The sequence below is a fragment of the Sebastes umbrosus genome, chromosome 10 (genome assembly GCF_015220745.1).
Source record: "Sebastes umbrosus isolate fSebUmb1 chromosome 10, fSebUmb1.pri, whole genome shotgun sequence".
NCBI classification, from domain to species: Eukaryota; Metazoa; Chordata; class Actinopteri; order Perciformes; family Sebastidae; genus Sebastes; species Sebastes umbrosus.
Genome location: NC_051278.1, coordinates 10,718,354 through 10,741,666, shown reverse-complemented (window position 1 = coordinate 10,741,666; position 23,313 = coordinate 10,718,354). Strand labels below are relative to the sequence as shown.

The following is a 23,313-nucleotide window of genomic DNA, read 5'->3' as shown; positions in this document are numbered from 1 at the left end:
GCATATGAGACTCATTTGTCTGAAAAGATGGCATTGAAATGTGTTGGGGTTTGAAAGGGAAAATAATGCATCCAGTCAAGGGCAAGAGAGGGCATATGACTGCAAATTCCCAGCCATGTGGCTGTTTCATTTTTGTTTGTCTATTTATATGCAGGCTAGCCGAACAGACTCGCTAAACATTTCCCAAAATCAGATTAGGAAATTATGAGCCCTATAATTAACCGGCTGTTTCGGTGGAGAGCTTTCGGCTTCCGATTTCCTAATGAGGAGCGAGTGAAAAAATGATTCAATAACGCAACAAATGTGCTTTATGAGCTATTAATATGTAGTACATAACGTAAACATGACAACAATACTGGCTACACATTTAAAGATGTGAATAAAGTGTCCATGGTGGGGGAGAGTATAGAGTTATGAGAGTTAAAGAGGAAAGGCAGGCGCTGCATGGGGAGTTTGTGATGCCATTACTCAGACAGCAAGCGGGGGATCATCAGCCCAGCAGGGAGAGAGGTGGAGTGACTGAGTGTGTGTGTTTAAAATGGCCTATGTGTTTAAAATGTGCTGCACAATACCTGCTAATTCTATTAAGTGCCTCTGTGGTGTGGCTGTGTGGTTACGGGTTGATGTAAATGGACGGCTGGTTGACTAAACAATGCAATAGCATTAGAATAAGGTGATTGGATGACAGAGTGGAGTAGAAGGCCCGAGCCCAGCCACCTCGGGCCTTGCCAAGTCCATTACGTGTATTGGAGACATCTCGATATCCGTCACGGGGACTTGCCAGCCGAGAGAGAGGAGAGGTTGTTGTTTTGTTTAGCCTTCATTGTCAAGATGGCTTCCACCTCGCGGCGTCCAGGTGTAGGTAATGCAATCAAATGAGGACCTCACAAACAACCTCCCCCCCCCCCCTGCCTACACACACATACACTTTCAATTTGCTCCGGGACCTTTGGGCTGTTTTAGGAATCACTGGTAGTCAGTCAACTGGCTCAAGGACGAGCATAGACTTGAGTTCGTTTTTGACTTTGCCACCATCTGATTTCATGATGTGTACCTGTTTCCATAAATCATTTCTAAAGCTCTTGACAGCTCAGAGTGGAGAACAACAAGAAAGTAAGAGATGAAGAGGAGAGCATGCAGCACGGACTGTGATGCAGCTGCAACAACATATTACTGACATAATATATGGAGGTTGATGATTGCTGGTGATTGTCTATATACATTTATACTACGGCTACTGAAAACTCGTATTTTTGTCCACTGAAAGGCAGGCGTTTGTTTGCAGTTCTGAATGAATGCACAGTATTAAACTGTAAGTGAGGACGACAACAACAAGGCTTAGCCAGTTGGAAACTCCGGGGACTCAGAAGTGAAGTCAATGCAGGAGTGCCTTAAACTTGCATTCTTTCTAATAGCCAGCAGGGGGCGACTCCTCTGGTTGCAAAAAAGAAGTCTGATTGTGTAGAAGTCCAGACCGGACAGCGACGTGGTAGCGACCTGTCAATCACAAGGTAGCCACGCCCTAAAGCATCCCCTGCTTTATGGTCTATTTGACTCTAGATGGGACCATAACTTACTAAATGAACACCATGCTGTATTGAAGAAGACTTGAAACTAGCAATTGAGACCATAAACTCATGTTTATAATGTTTACTGAGGTAATAAATCAAGTGAGAAGTAGGCTCATTTTCTCTATTTAAAACCAAGCTTATTCTTCACTGATCAGAACTTTTGTAATTAACAATCATAAGACATTATTTATCATTTATTTATTTATATTTATTAATCAATGTATAGTTTCACTAAACACATAAATGCACTCTTATTAAATGAAAATAAACAAGGTTATTTTAAGAGGAAACATGCTGTCAATCCCATGTCTGGGTTCTAAATTAAATTATTCATAAAAATAAACATATCAAAAATAACTCACAAACCATGTGAATCCCTTGACTCAAATCATGGGAATCTACTGAATCAACTCAACTTCTAAAAGCGCAACGTAAATAAATAGAATTAATTCATTTGTTCATTTATGAAAGCTGATGTCGGTACTTATGATAAAAACGTTTATTTTTATAAAATGGTCAATAAATCCTGACAGTAGTGCATGAGACAGATACGTCCTCTGTGTCCTCCTAGTGCTCTTGATGGCATTTGAAAGATTTTTACAGCGCCGAAGTAACACAACCCATCAGAGCCGAGGTGTCTCTAAAGCAGTGGTCACTCACTCAAACTCAGATTAAACGGTCAAACTAGGCAGCGCTGATCAAATATGAATAAATATCCTGTTTCTGTATTGCCTATTTCTCGACTCAAATGTTTTCAGAAACATCTTGTAGTGTACTGTTTAGCTGTAAAATGAGAAAGTTTGCTCTGACTGGTGGGCGGTGCTTGGTTTTGGATCATCAAGTTGCTGAGCGCACACATTCATATAGAGCATGTGGCAGGCGGGACTGATACAGACAGATAGGCACGTTTCTCTATCATCATGCTTGCATTGATTTGAAGCAGAGGCCAGTGGTCGTAAAATGTACATGCATAACGAATCGCATTTTGTTAATCAAAACTATTTTATTAGAACAAATAAATAATATAATAAAATAGTCAGCTGTTTGGCCGGCAGCTGGCGCTTATGCAAAGCTCTTCATGCTTTATTTTTGCATTTTGTGCGACTACATATTTACATACAGTATAGTGACTTACTGGTCCACTGTTGACCGTGTTGAATGTTTACTTCAATAAAGTAGTACATCAAAGATCATTGACATACTGCAAAAAATATCAACAGACTTCATTTTACTTAGTCAAAATTGTATTCTTAATATTTTTGTTAAAACCTAGTGGAAACCATCTATGGGGGACATCATTTCACTTCCCTGTAATTTAAAATGTCTCAACATTACATTACATTGCTTGTGACAGTCCTGTGTGTCCACCTTCAGGTGCACTCGCAAAATCAATCTGCGTACCGTTGATAGCGCCTCCGCAAACTTGCGCCCCGGTGTTGGTGTGGACGGGAGGGGCGGGGATTAAACTAAGCTTCGATGCAAAGAATTTGCGTCGATAATTTTTAGTAATCGAATTACTCGAGTAATTGGTTCAGCCCAACATTACACAAATTGGGGTTCAGTGTCTTATTCAAGGACACTTTGACTGTAGACATAAAACCACCAACCTTACCATTAATGGCCAACCTGCTCTACCAACTGTAGGCTACACACTAACTAACCTGTTATCCAACAGCATGTGTTTGGAACATTCTCACAACTAGAACATCTCTGGTAAAATGATTGACAGATTTTGAAATAAAATGCTATGAATTATATTTTACTTGCGATGTATCAATAAATCGAGCATGACGAGGTTTAAATAACTCACTGTTGCTCCATTCACAAAAAAAACTGCAACCATTGCCTCACAAAATGTGCTTTAAGTGTGTAAAAAGTGGAAAAGCGTTACACACAGCAGCCCTGGCTTTATTCTTATCAGGCCGCTCACTCTAAGAGCCAGTCATTAAAGGCACTTGTGTGAGGAGTGTGATTGTTTGAGTGTGTTCATTGGAGACAGGTGTCAAGAGGTTGTTTCTACTGCTATAATTACTCCACAACACCGGAGACATGCACAGGCTTTCTTCAAACCGGGGGAGAAATTGCTCGGATTTAATGTAACGATTTCCCCCCCCTGATATTAACCAGCCGTGCGTGACACCGGGCTCGAGTGAGGAGATCAATTCCCCAGGAAAGTGTCGTCCTCCTCAGACAGGCCGGTGAGCCGGGATGAGAGGGAGAATCACGGACCGGCACTTCCACCACCGGGGGGGATGTTTGGATTAGAGGCTGGTGGCTCGCTGCAGGTGTTTCACCCCTGCTCCCTCTCCACCATAACGCCGTTCCTTGCTTCTGTACATGATACCTGGCGTGGGGCAAGGTGCTCCCGGAGGACGGGGGGGATATATATATACACTTAGGCGGGAGAAAGGTCAGGCGGGCTGGATGTGGCAGGCAAACAGGCAGTGGGGGTCTGGGGGCCTAGGGATGAATCACAGGAGAATTGGTGCATGGCAGTGAATGAATAACCCGCCATGGCTCCCCAAACCCCATTATTTCCCTCCTTCTCCAGCGGGGCCTGAAATTCATGTCTGCGCATGCTGCCAGTTCATTAGGGGGAGGATGTCATTCCTCTTCTGGCTGCGGCAGGACAGGCCAGGCGGGCCCCAGGAGGACCCGGCCCTGTTTAATTCCACATCAACCGCTCCACTGAGGGCCTTAATCTCTGCTTGTGTGATCAATACTATATCAGTGTAAATTAAAATGACAATTTTAAAGTAATTAAGCCTGTTAATGCTCGATTCAAATGTCATTATTTGCACGAGGAGAAGCAGATGGTGGCTGAAAGTGTGTGTGTGTGTAGGGGGGGGAGATTTTTTTTTTTTTTTCTGAAGAGGGGGGTAAATTACGAGCCACGTCCACAGTGACAGGTAAAACGCTTTAACTGGCACAGCGCGACGTTGCCGCCGCAGCCACCAAAAGGAGGGCTTAACAAAAGCAGATTAACTCTCCACCCATGCCAGCCCAGAGACCTCTCCAATTTCAGAGGAGGATAACCCAATTGCCGAAATCTGATTTGTACAAGCAAACCCAATTACGGCCATATTAGATGAGAAGTGGCAGGGAGAGAACGCTTGCCGAGGGAGGCAGGAAAAATAGCGGTGGGTGGGAGAGGTGGGAGAGGGTGCAGGGGGAAAAAAGAAACGTTACACAATAAAAATGCACTTAACTATAGAATGAAGCCGAGCAGTAATTGTGTGATTCGATTATTTTTGTCTCCCTCCTCACTCCGCTTTTGAAAGGCTATTTAGAGTCATTGTTAGAGTGAAATAAATGGGGCCCAACATTAACCTTGTCCCTGTGTGTGTCTCTGAGTATGTGTGTGTGTTTGTGTGTCCTGGCTCATGTGAAGTGAGGTGAAGTGTAAGTGAAAAGGAAATGAAATGATCACATTGTTGGTTGTTATTATGACAGGCTCACAACCCATAGCCGGTGACCCTCCACTCCTCTTGGACCAGATTCACCAATTACACCCAATCACACCGGTTAGGGGCCAACGAGGGGCCAGACGACCACACTTCCTACTCCAGCTGTTGCCGTGCCGAGACGCGACCTAACGTCGTTAAGCATCAGACCTACACTTTCCTCTTCCTGTTTCTTCATTTTCCTCAATGCGATCCAAATGACAATGAAACACACAACAATGACATAAACTGTCACCGTTGACGAGCGGTCCATTTCAGAAGGCCCGACTCCGTCTAATGAAGCAGCTAACAGAATTTCCCTCTGTTGGAAAAACGCCCGTATCGCACAATTAGCAGCATAACAAGTCACGTGGTGACAAAACAAGAGGATTAAAAGGAAATCATTAGCACCGCGGTACAGATCAGTCATGGATGTGTCCGTCACTGCTCAGCTCATTCAACAACAAAGCAGACAGCCGATGCTGAACCACCTCAGTGACAGTTAGAGGAAATGGCCTGAAGGGGTTGTTATTTAGCAGCTAAACAGCAAATGTCCCACAGTGGTGTGATGGTCTGTTCAGATGGATGATAACCATTATTACTAATATGCACCATGTTTATCTGACATGATCAGCATTTAGAGTGTAGGTGTTGGTTTAGAAACATTTAATCAACAATCAGACAGCAAATACTGAACATTTCATGTTCATTTTCTAGGGTTGCCCACCCTTATTTGACTAGGGATGTCACAATACCAGAAATTTAGTAGTCGATACCATTACCAGTAAAAATTCCACGATGTCAATACCAATTCGATACCATGGTAAAAAACAAAAGTAAAACAATAAGTCCCATGTACTTCAACATCCATTATTACCGTGTGCATACTGTTTTTTTTTAGGAAGTTAAACAGATCATAATCCCCTCTCTAATATCTATTTTATATTGCTGTGAAAGCATCTCCTTCAAACAACATCATGATAACGTTAGAATTTACCTTCACCCAATACTGAGCCTAATACTCATTTTACTGAATAGAGCCTGAACGCATCGTAATGTGTCATCTTCCGTGTTGAAATCGGCAAGACGACAGCTAGTTAATGTTAGCTGTTTGCAGCCGGTAAGCAACACAGTCCTGCAGAGAGCTGACAGCTAATGTTAACTAGCTCTCGTCCTGCTGATTTCAACACAGATTTGTTGTTTGCTATGTAGCATTATCATATATAGTGAGTTAACCGCGTCCCAAACACATTTGCTATCTTCTCCGACACGGCGTTAGCCTCTAAACAATACCTGCGGCATTGTAGAAAAAAAGAATACCGTCACGTTTTAAGAATTTTGGCATCGACTTGGTACCGAAGTATCAGTTCTCCTGACATCCCTATAGTCAACTTAGCGGTCGTTTTGTGTTTTTTTTAATGCTTTTTTCATGCTGAATGACTTCCAAGTAAATTCTGAGCACATCTCTGGTAAACACAAGATTTAAAGTGGTGCTTTCGTGTGATTCTTTGGGGAGAAACTAAATTTTATAGATCTGATGATTAAATCAACAAATCGATTTGAGAACAAAATCATATGAGTGTTAGTCGACTAAGAATTTTTTTCCATAAATGCATTATGCTGAGAGCTATTAAACCTAACTGACTTTATCACAAAGTCTGCAACAGTGCAGCACAAACCCTGACCACCGTCCTCAGTGATGCAGCCCCATGAATTATTAAATACATGCCAATAGTGAACAGATAGAAAGCATCCCTGCTGAAAAACAAGGGCAACCTGTGGGTATTTAATTAGCAGGGCGGGTGCTCCTGTGCATGCCTGATCACGCAGCCTAAAGGACACCCGGGGGCCGGAGAAAAGCTTGGCATTGTGTTGGTTTGCATCCAAGCTGTCCAATCCATCATGCCGTCTGTTGACTGGTGTTTTGCACAGCCAGCCCTTATTAATTATCAGCTCATTTGGAGAGGAGGGGGTGTCAAGGGTGGAGAGTGGGCGGTAGGTGGTTGGTCCTCTTTGATCAATGTGAGCGATCGCTCCAAGAGAACTCTGCTGAGGGTGATTAAGGTCAATTTGGCCTGCTGGCACGCTGGATGTGTCTTCCAGGAGAGGATGAGTGGGAGCCCCTGGGACGGAGGTGTGGGAGGTGGATGTGATAGCTGATCCACATCGCTATATCCTATTGGCATGCATTAGTGATAGCATTAGTGATTAGAGGGTTAAACACACTTTCCTAAATAACAGACACTTCCACTCAGTAAAACATCACCATGGCTGCCTGTTTAAATGTTAAATATTTAGCTTTCACAGCTCTTTAAAGACTTTAAAAGGGCCGATAATTAAGAAGTCTATAAATCGAGAAGGCATGAAGTGAATCTCAGAAAAATGCTCCATCATTACTATGCCAGGGTGTATTGGCCAGTTTTCAGCCATCAATGAAAAGGAGAATTCATGCTCAGCAAATCTATTTAATTCATCTGTTGAAAAAAGTATCTGGATGGTCTGAATTTGTCAATAGTATGATGGTATGGAGTACGTTCCTTGTGTTGTGCCTTGACATTCATATTAATGATAAAGGGTACTTTTAAAGAGACGCCAAGCGCTATTTAAAGGTAACATTTGTTCAGGACTATCTTAAAAAGTACAGTGTGTAGGATTTGGCAACATCTAGTGGTGTGGTTGCAGATTGCAACCAACAGAGTACCCCTCCGCTCACTCCTCCCTTTCTAAGACTGCGGTTATGTGAGCTGCCGAGTGCAAAACCCTGGTAATGATGTTCACCTCGCTCAGAGGCCATCCTTCCATAGGTCATACCGAAGTCAGACGGCGGCCAGCGGTACCACAGTTTTGCACTCAGCGGCTCACGTTGCCGCAGTTTCACAAGCACGTTGGAGAGCTACGGTAGCGTTCAGGTAACGTAAAAACGCTAAAGGCTCTCTCTAGAGTCAGAGTTTGGTTTGTCTGTTCTGGGCTACTGTAGAAACATGGCGGAGCAACATGGAGGACTCCGTGAAGAGGACCCGCTCCCTATGTAGATATGAAAGACTCATTCTAAGCTAACGAAAACACAATGATTCTTAGTTTCAGGTGATTATACACTAATGAAAACATAGTTATGAATATTATATTCCATTTCTGCTAATAGATCCCCTGAAAAGTTACACACTGATCCTTTAAGTAAGTAAGTTAGTATTTAAGTTTTTATTAAGTTTTTAAAAGATCCCTTATAGTTGCACCACTGGCAATAATACACAATAATACACAATAATACAGGATAATACGGCATTATTGCAGTGTTTAAATCTATATATGCATGTGTGTGTGTATGTGATGTATGTTGCTGTGCAGATTTTGGAGGGTAAAGTGACCGGGGTGGGGTTATTGGGGGTGTTTTTTTCTCCTTGGAGAGCGGGACTGTGAGAGCTGTGAGGGCTCTCAATAGACAGAGGATTATGGAAATCAAAGCTGAGAGATTAGCTAATGGGAATATAATAGGTCAGCTGGGCCATGCAAATGAAGCAGCTACAGCCGGTGGCGGAGGAAAGATCGATACATACGGGCAAAGTGCTGGCCGGAGATAGCCTTATATCAGTAGGTATACATGTAGAGAGAGAGAGTGAGGGCCTGATGCCAGTAGGCAAGAGTGAGCTTTCAGCAACAGGACCCGGCTCAAGAGGGAAGCGGAGATATCGCCAGCTCCGGGCCCCGCTCGCTCTCACTGATGTCAACAGGCAGCATGTGATTCTCCCCGACGCCTGGCTCTCATCCCCACTGACACAGCAGCACTGAGATGCAGACGCTGGTCCAACCCCGCTCTCCACGCTCCATCAAATATCTATTCATCCCGCTTTGGCCCCAAAACAGAACAAACGTCCTTGTAGACAATCAATAGTGCTGCTCGCGGGACAGCCAAGTATTACGACAGCATTTAGATACACTAAGTAGTTTATTTTCCTACAGACAATCTGACATCCACCATTTAGGATGTGCGGATATTAACCTTCTTCGGATGTGCGAGGTAAAGTGGGTGTCGTAAAATGCAATTGAGTGGGACACATGACGGCCTTCATCATCAAACTAAATGGAACATCGCCTCTCTTATATATCAGAATACCAATTTTGAGCGTGTCAGAAAAATTTCAATTTCAGGTGGGGACTCGGGCTCCCCCCCACGCCTGGCCTCTCCCCTCTCATTTTCATTCCTGCCTGCTCGGCGCGGCCATTCATCAGGACCCGGGCAGAGGACACCTCCCGCCTGCTCACAAATGCATGGAGCAGGCAATAAAATTAACCTTGTGGCAATTGTTTTCCCACCCGTTTGATGGCCCCGTGTCAGCTCATCTGTTACAGCGAGAAGGGATAAAAAAGTCAAGCTCGGATGTGCAAAAAATTATGACCGGTGGATGGTGTCTGTGTGTGTGTGTGTGTGTGTGTGTGTGTGTGTGTGTGTGTGGAGCCGAGCTAATACCAGATTATGGAGTCAAAACCCGATCAATCAGTGTTAGAGAGTAGCTTGTTGATTTGTGTCTGGGAACAATAAAGAGCATCAAGAGCCTGGTAGGTTATTATTATGAAGACTACTGAACAACAACATGGTGTGATATTTTTACAGTTCAGCCAGCCGCCATCCCTGACCCGGCCCTTTCACTGGGCGGGGAAACAAGACGGAGGAGGGAGGAGGAGGGAAAGAGGGAGGTGGAAGGAGGGGGGGGATAAAAATCCTTCAGAGGGTGTTTATTTGCTCTCAACACCTCCTAAGCGATCAATATTTTTAATTTGGGTCCGAGTTATTATTTTTCACATCACTGCGCCGGGGAGCAGAGTAAAGTGGCTCATATTTTAGCACTAAAAAGATCGATATGACAGGCTCACCTTCACTCTGCCCCCTCGGTGGCTGGGGGCCGCACATCATAATGGACGGTGGCGAGGTACACCCGGCCCGCCTCATGCTGGAATCACATCATTATCTGTGGCTGGAGACCCCCCACCCCTACCCCCACAACATCCCACCCTCCACCGCAGGACAACAACACCTCCACCTCCAACACAACTAGATCCAAACACACACACACAACCACTTTATCAGAGCGCTGTTTATGAGGAGGTGTGTGTTCGCAGGCGATCCAGAAGGCCAAAAGTCTCAGTCTCCCCCCCCCACCAGATCTGACTCCTTGTAATAAATGCATCAACCTCTTTACACAATCTATTAATTATATCTACATTTTCAGTCAAAAATATTTTCACACAGGGAATGCCCACTCTCTCTGCCTCATAACTCACGTCTGATGGCAGATTCATTGATTGTCGCTCAACCCCGTGTCCTCAGTGTGTGTGTGCGAGCTTCGACGTGCGTGCTTGCGTCAGTGTTTATTCATCTTCGTCACTATATATATGTGTGTGTGTGTGTGCACTTATGTCTGCCCTGAGAGTATGAGTGATGGCCGTGGAGAGTTATGGCCCGGCCGTATTACCGCGCTGACATCTACTCCATTCAAGTGGCCTCAGTCGGTGCCGTACTTCTCACCATATTGAAATAAGAGCTCTCTTAGATTTAGTTAGCAATATTTTAACCTGCTTATACGGCTGCCGCGGTGTGTTTAAACGCACAGCTGAGAGGTGGAGGAGGGAGGAAGAGGAGGAGGGCTGCTCTTGATAGTTAACCTCTGTGTGTAAAACCAACACTCTGTACACAGAGACCCCTCCTCTATGACCCCACTCTCTCTGGAAAGTATATAATCTCTATATGCAACCTGGTTTTGTTTCATCATAAAAAAAAAGATGGAACAGGGGGGGGTGATATAGGATGCAGTTAAAGAAAAAAAAAAAAAAAGTGGGCGATAAATGCGAGTGACACGCATTTCTGGGTAATACCGTAAACACACTCAGGCTGAGGCCCTGTCAGCACAGAGGGACACTAAGTGTTCATAAATTCCTGGCCGAGCAGAGAGCGGTACTGATGATTGCATTACAGCACGCTGCCTGGAGGAGAATTAAGGACTCACCTCTGGAGCAGCTACTGACAGCGCTGCTCGACTGACCACAGATCAGTTTCCGGCAGTTTGGGTAGGAAACGCAAAAATTAGGCATCGAGCTGATGCTGTTAATCATTCTGTAGAAAGGCCTTCAGTTTACAACGTGAGACTATAGGTAGGGTTTCTCTACCTTAAACCAGCTAGCTCTGCAATGACTAATCGATCAGTTGTCGACTATTAAATTAATTGCCAACTATTTTGATAATTAATTAATCAGTTATTAGTTGAAGCCATAACTGTGCTTCAATCTGAAGAAATTATAAAAAAAACAATCTATTTAACATGTGGACTTTGGTGTCTTTGACTGACATTTTTTTCAAATACTAAATAAACCAAATCCCCTTTTAAGGTTTTGAAAGTCTGAAAATCTAGAGCCAGTTATTTAACCAGAAAGATGGACCTGAAATGAACTTGTGTGTTTTTTGTTGAGCAAAAACAGCTAATTGTTTGTAAAACAAGACTAGAGCTGCAACATTTAATCGATTAATCAATTAGTTGTCAACTATTAAATTAAACGCCAACTATTTTGATAATCGATTAATTGATTTGAGCATTTGTCAAAATCCTCTGATTGCAGCTTCTTACATGTGAAAATGTTCTGGTTTCTTTACTCCTCTATGAACGTAAACAGAATATCTTTGAGTTGTAGACAAAACAAGACATTTAAGGACGTCATCTTGGGCTTTGGGAAACACTGGACGGACATTTTTTCACCATTTTCTGATGTTTTATAGACCAAACAACTAATCGATTAATCGAGAAATTAAATCGACAGAATAATCAACAATGAAAATAATCGTTAGTTGCAGCCCTATTTAAGAAGTCCAAGAAGTCCACCTCAATAAAGACTTGGGTTTTGTCAGCAGCAAACCTTCATGGGTCTGTTCTACATTATACGTTGTGTCTTTTGACAAGTATACTGTTCCTCTAGCGCCAGCAAATCTGTCGATTATATTCTCGATTAACTGATAAGTTGTTTGGTCTATAAAAATGTCAGAAAGTGGTGAAAAACGTTGATCAGTGTTTCCCAAAGCCCAAGATGACGTCCTCAAAAGACTTGTTTTGTCCACAACTCAGAGATATTCAGTTTTTACACAAAGAATCACACAAAAGCACCACTTTAAATCTGGTGTTTACCAGAGCTTTGCTCATAAGTTTCTTGGAAATAGGTCATTCAGCATGAAAAAAAAAGCATAAAAAACAACTAATCTACTAAAGAAATCTTAGTCAACTGAGACCAAAGCGACCGACTAATTGACTAAGAGGGGGCAGCTCTAGTTCCCTGTAAGGATTTAGTCTGTCTTTCTGTTGTTTCTTCTGCTCTTCTCTAATTATGTGATGATCTTAGAGGATCTTATTTACTGTAAAGATTTACTACTTTTAAGAGGGGATTCAAACTAACACTGTCGCCTGCTTTTCATTAGGAGTCTATGACCAGTTAGTATACGCTCTAACATAAGACGCCGACCCCATGATAATGAAATCAAAGGCTGCAGACAGACTTGCTTTGAACTTCCAGTACGAGTGTTTTAGATCCGTGACACAAATTGCTCAGGACAAAGTGCTTGCATGCTATAACACTGTCTCTTAGAGTGAAAGCAGTTGCAAGTACAAAACACACACATGCATACACACACACACACACACACACACAGCCACAGGGTAAAAGGAGACAGCGGTGTCCTGTCAAGCCACAGAGGCTGATTTATCCTCCGTCGCTGCTCTCGTTCCTGTCCTGCAGACCACAGACATGAGGGATGCCTTTAATTTCCCATTAAAATGCCCTGGAACAACTGAGGGCTGAGGAGGCAGTGTGTGTGTGTCACTGTCTGTGTATGTGGATAGGTTGATTAGAGTGTGTGACAGTGCTAGATGTGTGTTTGTGCATACGCCGGGTTTTTGCAGGCGTTTTCTGTTAAGCCGTACGGACACCGGAGTACGAGTGTGTGTCAGGAAGGGGTAACGTTACAGCGCACATCATTCCAGATGACACGGGCTGCAGCTCCAGGGCCAGGCCCACCATAAATATTAATGGCCAAGAACAAGTGGATTGGGAGTTGAGTTATCAGGGCGGGCCTTCCTAATTGACATTTTACCTGCTGTATACCTTAACAGGGCTGTAAAACAGCAGGTCTGGGCTCAGCCGTAGGGGGGACGTGTCAGTCAAGCTCTCCCCATCAGTGCTGCCTTCCTCTGGGAGGAGAGGAGGAGCTCCGGCTCGCCTCCACCGCTCATTGTTCAGATTCAGCACCACGGTGTTACATGTAGCATTTTAACATCAAGACATTATTACAGTTTAATTTAGAGGAATTAAGATGCAGTAAACAGACGAGGCTAGAGCTCACTCCAGCCTCTACGCTGCATTTTAGATTATGTATCAGCAGGTTGGATTTTGGGGGGAATCTGTCTGATTTAGGGCTACAACTAATGATTATTTTCTTGATTATTCGATAAGTAGTTTGGTCTATAAAAGCTCAGAAAACAGTAAAAAATTATGATCAGTGTTTCCCAAAGACCAAGATGATGTCCTTAGATGTCTTGTTTTGTCCACAACTCAAAGATATTCAGTTTACTGTCATAGAGGAGTAAAGAAACAACAAGAAACAATTTTTGTTCAACAAATAACACAGAAGTTAATTTCAGGTCCACTTTTCTGACTAAATAACTGATTATTTTTTTATAATTTCAAACTGTCAAAACCCCTAAAGGGGGTTTGGTTTATTTAGTATTTGAAAAAATGCCATTCAAAGACACCAAAGTCCACTTGTTAAATAGATATTTATGGTTTTTATCATTTCTTCAGATTCAAGCACAGTTATGGCTTCAACTAATGATTATTTTCATTACCAATTAAATGACGAATATTTTCTAGATTTATCTTTTGCTCCATAAAATGTCAGAAAATAGTAAAAAAAAAAAAAAAAATAAGAGTATTGGTCGTTTTTATGCTTTTTTTCATGCTGAATGACTTATTTCCAAGAAAGTTATGAGCACATCTCTGGTAAACACCAGATTTAAAGTTGTTTATGTGATTCTTTGTGAAGTTTTACAGATCTGTCGATTAATCAACTAATCGATTAGTCGATAAAATCAACAAAAAAGTGTTAGTGGACTTAGAACTTCTTTAGTTGAGGACAGCCCTACAATTAATTATCATAGAAAAACAGCAAACATTCACATCTGAGAAACGGGTCCCAGTGAATTTTTTTGCGTTTTTGCTTAAAACGTTGCTGATTAAGTTTGTGTCAGTCGTCCTCTAATTGATTAATTTTTTTCAGCTGTAATCACAGTTGCAAAAAAAAACAAGTGTCTCTCGTAACAGAATTTCACACGTTCATTTATCAATCCCGTTCCTCTCTTTCACTGACATGCAGTTCAAACACGCTCTCACACTGGGCAGGCATGTAAACAATCTCACTGGCCTTTACCAGACACCCGCTACATTACTACACTCATCCAAAACATTCACTCCTCTACTTCCAAAAGAAACTACGTAGCTGCATACGAAAACACACACGCTCATAGAAAGTGGAAGCTCTGGACCCAGAAAAGTGTTCCCACTTACATTATCTGAAAATTGACAGGCAGGGCAGACAACAAACAATTACCCCCGGAGCACAGGGGGAAAGAAATCGAAGATTGAGAAAAACAAATACGGGTGATGTCATCAAAGCTAAATGGCAAGCCCTGTGTGAGAAAGACTGGAGTCTCTTCATATTTACTGTTGCCAGGATTTCAATATCAACATCATAGAAAGCACATCAGATGTTTCCCTTTCCACCGACTGGTTCACAAAGAGAAGCACCATCTCTATTTGATGGAAATGAAAATACAACAAAAAGGTTAATCCATAGACAAACACCATTAAATAAACAGCTCGTAATGCCGGGATATTAGCGGCACTTATATGAAATGGCAGATAATTATATTTTTCTAAAGGCCAATGTTTGTAATATTTTTTTGAAAAGAGCAAATGTGACTCAGTGGTTGCTGTGATTTATGAGCGTTTGTGGAGGTGCAGCGTAGCGTGGTGATAACGCCGAAATCATGGAGGAGAATCGAGAAGGCACACGCAACTCGGTGATCACAGACAAACTGGGACCGCAGTCCACATCTGGACCTCTCTCTATATGGGTATTTTATCACATAATCTCCTGAGATGATAATCTGATATACCTGTAGTCTGTCAATTAAGCATTGGACATAAAACTGCAGGTTTCCTTGTAAAGGAAGCACTGAATGGTTACAGAAATCCTCTGCTACAGCTGTTAGGTCTGAGTATCTGGCTCCACCAAGAGGCCAAAATATACAAAACATCTACTCAGCTGTGGAACAAGTAAACGAATGAAAAGGGTCATTCACCAACATTTAAGGGCCTATCATACCAAAGTATAATTCCACATATATCAGCTGACTCTGTTAAATCTTGTCTTAAAACATACTTTTATAGAACGGCTTTTCCGAATAGCTGACATTGAGGGTTATTTTGTATGCTTGTGTGTGGATATACGTATATGTGCATGATGTGCAATATGTGAATGTATGGATATGTATTGTTAACCTATTCTACTGTTACTTTTTCTATTGTTATTAACCTATTCTATTGTTTATGCTTTGAATTTGCTTGAAAAACACTTTGTGCTTATGGCTTGAAAAGTGCTCCATAAATAAAATTATTATTATTATTATTATTACTAAATTATTTAATTACTGTATTGATACTTAAGATAATGCAAAGGAATCCATGATTTGTTAATAAATCCTGATGATTAATAGAGAAGCAATAAAGTCCCAAAACATTTAACAAGTTCTAAGCTGAGCTCTTACAGCAAAAACATTTCAAAGTATCTACTGCCATCTTGTGGACATCTGCTGTCACTACATATTGAGGGAAAAGTGGCAGGCAAAGGGTAAAGTATACTGGTATATTAAAGCAATACTTCACCCTTAAAATGACCATTTGCATATCAATTACTTACCCAGTGTTACCTTGAATTTTTGAGGAAAACTTTGTTTTTCTCTCATGCCTCCACGGTGAACGGAGAATCAAAAAACGGAGTAAATCCTTGATGAATTGAAGTAAATGGAGGTCAGGTTTAACAACAGCAAAACTACATCAAAACATCTGTTTACAAACTCACAACTCATGTAAGTATAATCCAAGTCTCATTTATCCAGTTGTATGCTCACTACTTCCCAAACACATGCATCTTCGCTAAAATCGTACTAATTAAAACACTTCCACCACAACTGTCTCATGCTTCCGCGCTGCAAGTCTATGTGAGTCCAGACGAGTCCAAAGTGTTTTAAATAGCAAGTTGGGAGGTAGTGAGCATACGACTGGATAAATGAGTCTTGGCTTATATTGCACGAGTTGTGTGAGAGTTTGTAAACGGATGTTTTGATATAGTTTTGCTGTTGTTAAACCTGGCCACCGTTTACTTCAATTCATCAAGATTTTTCTCTGTTTTTTTATTCTTCGTTCACCGTGGAGGCATGCGAGAAAAACAATGTTTTCTTCAAGAATTCAAGGGAACACGGGGTGAGTAATTGACATAGAAATGGTAATTTTAAGGGTGAAATATTCCTTTAAAGTGGGATTTCCGTCTCGAGTTCATTTATTCCATGCAATGCCTCTCTATGCACAACACAACGAGTAGATCCCATCAACCATTTATATGCTTTTCTTTACATCAACCAACAGCTGCAGGCCAGCAGCTTATGACATTTTGCGGTTCTTGTGTCATGTTTGTACTTTTGTCCATCTTGCTGGATTCAGATCTTAATATGTCAAACCCCTTCAATGATGCATTCTTGAATTTGAACTCATCGTAAGCCATCCAAAATCGAACATCTTGCTTCAAGTTTTCTATGGACTTTGGCTGCATCTGAAAACCACACTCGGCCTTTTCACACCTAACATGCATGCTATATAGTGTGTGACAGTTTATCTTCTATCTACAGTAAATGAATGTTGCAATTTTACCCACAAGCTAAAATTCCACCACAGTGTCCTCATTTGAGAGCTGTGATCATGACATGACGTGTGTGATGATGATGAAACATGTCACTGTCTGAGATGTTTCCTTGTTAGAGAATTCAGAGAAAGGGGGGTCTGTCAAAGAGTACAATTTAGCATAAAAGTGTAATAGTGACTTTTTGTGTTTTATTTTTGAACTACATCTAATAATTCTGCTGTCTGTTTTCCACTTTTTAGGAGAATAAGGTCTTTTTCATGTTATTCTAAAGCCCCTTTCCCACTGGAATAAAACAACTCACTAACAGCCCACTAACATCTGGCTTTTGTCTTTAGTTGGAAAGTTTACAATCAACATTCATTCCTGGGACAAATGACTCTGCAGTATTCATGGGTAGTTATCGGCTCCCATCGGCAGAGATGGAATCATGATACCCGGGTGGACACGCAAATATTCGCCCCTTTTTTGGTGCAATACTATGTGACGCTGGTTGAAATGAATATATAATAAATAAAATCATCAGGGATTCCAATCAGACAACAGTCATTTTACATCTCTGATCGTCATAAAACACACTTCATTCAAACTCGACAGACACAAGATAAAAACTCATCGAAACAGTCTCTGTTAGTCTTTCCACTGTTCCAACAATCACAAACTCTGGTTTGAGAGTTTGAAAGGGAAACTGAATAAGGAACAGATATAAATAAGAAAAAGAAGAAGTAACCACCATACTTTTTTCACTGTTTACTTACCCTGCTTCCAGTGCCATTCGAGACGTCGAACTTGACACAGCAGGGAAAAAAACAGAAAGGCCACTGCAACAGTACGGCATACTCGCAATGGGAAAGGAGTCTATCGCCTATTTTTAGTGGGATTTCCTGTGTTTAAAAAACCCGCATATATGCGCCAATTTTGGTGGGAAAAAGGTATTATTTTATCTAATGTGTATACAGTTTTGGCTGATCAGTCACGAATAAAATCCTGTTTTTTTAAATAGATAGAATCAAGGAATAAAATCTTGAACCAAAATGCAGACAAATCTAACTGAACTGCTGAGTCTTTGATTCATCCCTAATTCAATGAATGTACGCTTGGATGAAAACCACATCAAATCCCAAGAGTTTGTGTGTACTTTCTCCTAGAATGTGAATGCACCATCAACATATCAAACAGCACTTACAGTGAAATGCTCCTGGGATTTGTAGTTCTCATCGAGGTAGACGCGGGCTCTGCTGTACTCCCTCATGGCCTCACTGGACAACAGCTCCCTGATGGACACAAAACACACACGCAGATGTTTAAAATAACTCAGTTAATATTTATCCTGGTCCAAGATTAACACTATAAGCCATATTATTTTAAAAGAAAGCCACATATTTTGCTGTGCTGACGTACAGCTGTGATGCGACCAGTGGGGGGAGCAGTCCGCCAGTTTAAAGCAAACGACTCCTGCACGTTCCACATTAAAGGGGGTGTTTCTTTATCATAGAAACTGCTCAGCTATCACCATTACAATCAAAACAATTAGGCAAATGACCACACCATGAGCAAAATACTTACTTGACAAAACAATCCACGTGGGACATGGACGCCTCATAGTTCTTCCCACCCACCTCCTGACAGTGCACGGCCAAGAAGTGAGGCTTGTGTGACTGTACCGTCTGTAAGGGAAGAGAGAGGAAAAAACACAGGTGAAAAAGGGACAGTTCCACTGCACTTTATTTGTCAGCGCAAGGGCACCCATAACAGCTGAAACAACACTACAGTAAGCTCATTTGCTCATAATAAACAAACCTTTAAGTTGAATTATTCAGTCGAGCGAGAAACCTAAATGAGCGCGGCAGCCTGGGCCGCTACAATTCTTGCTAACTCGACTCTGTGACACGCTACCATATTTACACAAGACAAAGTGCCTTGCTAATGTAGGCAGAAGGCACTTAGTGAGCTTGTTGCACAAGCACAACGTCGGCCCCTCTTCATCTACCATCGGGGATGTGCCTGCAACACTGTGTGCGTGTCCAGCAGGGTGTTACAGATGCTCACACGTCAGCGACACATCACTCACTAGAAGAACAACTCCACTGCTGCAGGAAAGCTTATTACAACGTGGGCAAGACTCCAGCAAATACAGGCTGTTATAGAAAAAAAAGCAGTTGCATGTTATGTAATTAATATAAATTGGTGGTTATAAAAAAGTGTTACGGTTCCTGCCAGCTATCCCACCCAGAGTCACGTGACCTCATGTTGCTCTCCTTTAACCATTCCCTCTTACACACAGCGAGGTGTTTGTGAGCACCCTGTCAGAGGTGTTCAGGGTGGCTGACCTCTAATGGAAAAATCAATACCACCAAGTGATTTACAGCGCTCACAAGCACTCACAGGGTCGGGCCTATGGATGGTGGGCAGAGAACATACATCAATGTCACAGGGTGTTGGGGGTTGAGGGGGGTGGAGGAGGAGGAGGGACAAATGGTCCCCGGACCCGAACGGAGCTACTGCACCCCACCTCGGCCGTTGCATTATGCTCACATACAGGCCCAATCAAATAAAAGTAATGTATGGCAATAACACTATGGATTTTCCATCAACCTATGGCTTGTCACTTAGCCCGATGACCCAGGAGCGGGGACCTACAGCGGCTCAAACTTGGAAAGATTAGTGGACCTATCAAACTCACGATAGAAAAGGTCACACTCTCAAGGAGCCGGCAACTAATGTCAGACTCCAATGTGACCGTGTGGGACGTGTGTATGTGTGTGTGTGTGCACACTAACACGCACGTGCTTGTGTTAATCGACTGCATTTTATTTATCTTTCCAGGCTGTAAATTCAGGTCGACGCTGGCAAACAGACAGTATCCAGGTGGTAATTTCATTACTAGAATCGCCAACGCTATCAGTCCGAAACCAAACAGCATCAACCAGTGACCTTACTTTACTTTGGCAGAGAGCAAGCCTGTGATCCAATTAAAAGGAACCACTGTTAACAAGAAACTCTGTTGACATTTGAGTCGAGTAGTCACCGAAATATTGACATGCCAAATATTGTATCTATAAAACATGATTTTATGATGGGTAACGACAGCAGTGGCCTCTCTAAACAACCCTCAGACAGTGACAGCTGCCCTGGCTAACAGTGCTGCCATATGGGACCATTTCTCAACCTCACTAGGATGTGTTTGATATGGACGTGTGTCCTCTCATCCTCTCTCTTTTTCTCTCTCCATCTTACAATTACTTGATTTTTGACAAACATTTAAATTCCAAGGAGGTTCCCATTTGTCTAAATTACATATTTGTCAAACTGTGCGTTTGCTTAACAGGCAAATCAAGCCTTTACTCAGTGATAACAGCAAACATCCAGAAAGATCCTTCATGTGTTTTATCATGTTGTGGTCTTATCTTCATCGTGGTTTTTGTTGTTTTCATTTTGATCAGAGAGAAGACCATGTGACGCTTCATGTGATACATGTATTAAAAGACACATAAACCTAGAGAAACTAGAGAAGGCTCAATTTCAGAAAAAACTGAAGTGTGTTCTCTGCTGAAAATGTTGTGAAGTTGCAGTTGAAGTGGCAGCTGAACTAGCAATTAAAAATGGAAGAGCTGAAAGAAGTACGAGTGTTCGAGTGTCAACAATGAGTTAAGTTTTAGTGTCAACTTAAGTGTAAGCAATTGGTGAAGTTGAAGTGAAGTGCTGAAAGGAGTTGAAGTTTCAGTCCCAGCATAGGTGATAATAAATTGGAAATTTCAGTTAAAGAAATTGGCGCCAGATGAAGTCTCATAAACTGAAACCCCCTGACCTTTCACACCCTGGACACAACCCGTACAAACTTCTCCCCTCTGGGAGGTGCTACAGAGCACTGCACGCCAAAACTACCACACACAAAAACTGTTTCTTCCCACAGGACGACACTCTGATGAGCAGCTAACATCGGTCCATACTAGTGCCCGGAAAATCCATGTGCAATAACCCTAAAACACCAAGCATCTACTTTACCACTTCAATTACTGTTCTTTAACATGTTAATATCATCATTATCTATATAAACATATATGTATACACTGTCATATCCACCTACCTCACATATAAAGCAACATTTACATCAATCATTCTATATTTATTCCAGTACCCTTTGCACCCTGCATTACGTTTTACAAATTTCATTGTGTTGTTGTTATATCTATTTCTGTGTATGTACTTTGACAGCAACAAAATACCGGAGACAAATTCCTTGTATGTGTTCACACTTACTTGGCCATTAAAAGTTGATTCAGTTGAAGTGTCAGGTGAATTGTGTAAGCACTAAAAGCAGTTGTACAGGAATAAATTGTGTATAAACAGTGAACGTTGTTGGATTTAGAAGAGCTGATTGAGGGTTTTTTTTCATGTTCAAAGCTGAAGACCTGAAAGGGTTTGAAGTGTTCAAAGTCAAAGTATAACCATTGAAAAGGAGTTCAATGAGTTCAAATGTCAGCTGATGTGTAAGTGGTGAACTGTCACTTGAAGAGCAGAAGATGGAAGCACTTGCATTGTCAGTTGAGGAGAAAGAGATAAATTCAGTTCAAATGTCTGTTGACGTTTAAGTAAAAGTAGTTGAACTATCAGTTTAAGTGGAAGTGCTGAAGACAGTTCAAGTGTGTGCACTGAATCAAATTAGTTAAATTAAAAAAGAAGGCTTTCTGTAAGATTTTAACCCAAATACAATGCATGCTGGGAAGTGTGTTAATAAGCTAACAATGCTTCTAAAGAACTGGATTTGATGAGCTAAGTGAATGATCAACTGGACATTTAGTCAACTAAAGAACACATATTAACAGCATTCTCACGTTGTAATGAGTCAGAACTAAGAATTAGGAATTATCAAGACACTTTTGTTCAAGCAGGTTTGGTTTGGTGCCACAACTGATATTTTTAGGCTGATAATTGAAATTTCTAAATCCTGATGTAATCCTTATTTACGCTAACGAATATAAATGGTGTTTTAACAGTTTGTTTCATCTTCATAAACCAGTACAGCGGTCAAAAGCAGCACTGTGCACCAGATATCATCTACTAGACAGAGAGGACCTTTGATGAGGACTAATCAGGAGAGCCTGAGTCCTATTTCATGGTTCCTATTTGGAGGCGGCGACCTCCAGTTATGAGAAGTGAAGCCAATGCTGAAGCGCCTTAAACTTGCATTCTCTCTAATAGCCAGCAGGGGGCGACTCCTCTGGTTGCAAAAAGAAGTCTGATTGTATAGAAGTCTATGAGAAAATGAGCCTACTTCTCACTTAATTTATTACCTCAGTAAACATTGTAAACATGAGTTTATGGTCTCAGTCGCTAGTTTCAAGTCTTCTTATATTCAGCATGATGTTCATTCAGTAAATTATGGTCCCGTTTAGAGCCAAATAGACCATAAAGCAGGGTATGCTTTAAGGCGTGGCTACCTTGTGATTGACAGGTCACTACCACAGCGTTGTCCGGTCTGGGTGTTGTTCGCATTTTTGTTTTACAACTTTAATCCTTTCAAAGTGTGTTTTCAGTTCATGAAAGTTAATTATAACATTTTGGTATATAGTCTATGGTAGGAAATAATCACAAGGATGAGAGAAGTTTGTGAGCTGACGTACAACAAAGCTTTACTGTCTAACTGTGGATTCACTCACACAACATCTTCTGATAACATAATACGAGGAAAATGGGGCTTTTCAGGATACAATCAGGAGTTTATACTACTATCTATGTCAGGCAGGTTTCAGGACCCATGATATGGTTACAGATTGGGTATCAATGAACTATCTGATGACCTACAACACTGTGCTTCTGCAATTTACAAATCACAAGACGGGATGTGGGGATCCGACACCATCACCGGTCTGTGATGGTCTAGAGAAGTTTCCAATGCAAAGTGGCTGTGGGATTATTCAATTCAGTGCGGTGCGATGCAAAGCACCGTTTATAGTACAGCAGCAACGCTGGATTCCCATTCAACCCAGTCTATTGCACACATGTGGGTCAGGCAAATGAGCCTGCTTTGCTTATGTGTAAATGACTGGGGTATCCTGAGACAGGCTGAGAGTCTCCTGATACAGGATTTGATTGGACTTACTGGCATAAAGCCTTAGTCACTGATTGTATCATGTGCCTCCAAAATAATAGTAGTTCATAGTTTAGATTTTTTCACTTCGTTTAGTGTCATATGCTCCAATAAAATTTAACCAGGGGCTAAAACCAAAGTCCCAAGAAATCATCCCAACAACTAAGCTATTTATTTTGCAGCGAGAGAAGTTAAAAATAAGTG

General features: G+C 41.7%; 1 protein-coding gene across 3 annotated transcripts in view; it reads right to left on the bottom strand.

Moving 5' to 3' along the window:
* LOC119495379 (inositol polyphosphate-5-phosphatase A) overlaps positions 1 to 23,313 on the bottom strand; it is a 169,151-nt gene that overhangs the window by 92,598 nt on the left and 53,240 nt on the right. For all 3 annotated transcript variants that reach the window (XM_037781770.1, XM_037781769.1, XM_037781771.1), the window contains 2 exons: positions 18,585 to 18,685; positions 18,205 to 18,292 (listed from right to left, as the gene is read on the bottom strand). In XM_037781770.1, coding sequence (XP_037637698.1) covers positions 18,205 to 18,292; positions 18,585 to 18,685 — 189 coding nt within the window. The remainder of the gene's footprint in view (positions 1 to 18,204; positions 18,293 to 18,584; positions 18,686 to 23,313) is intronic.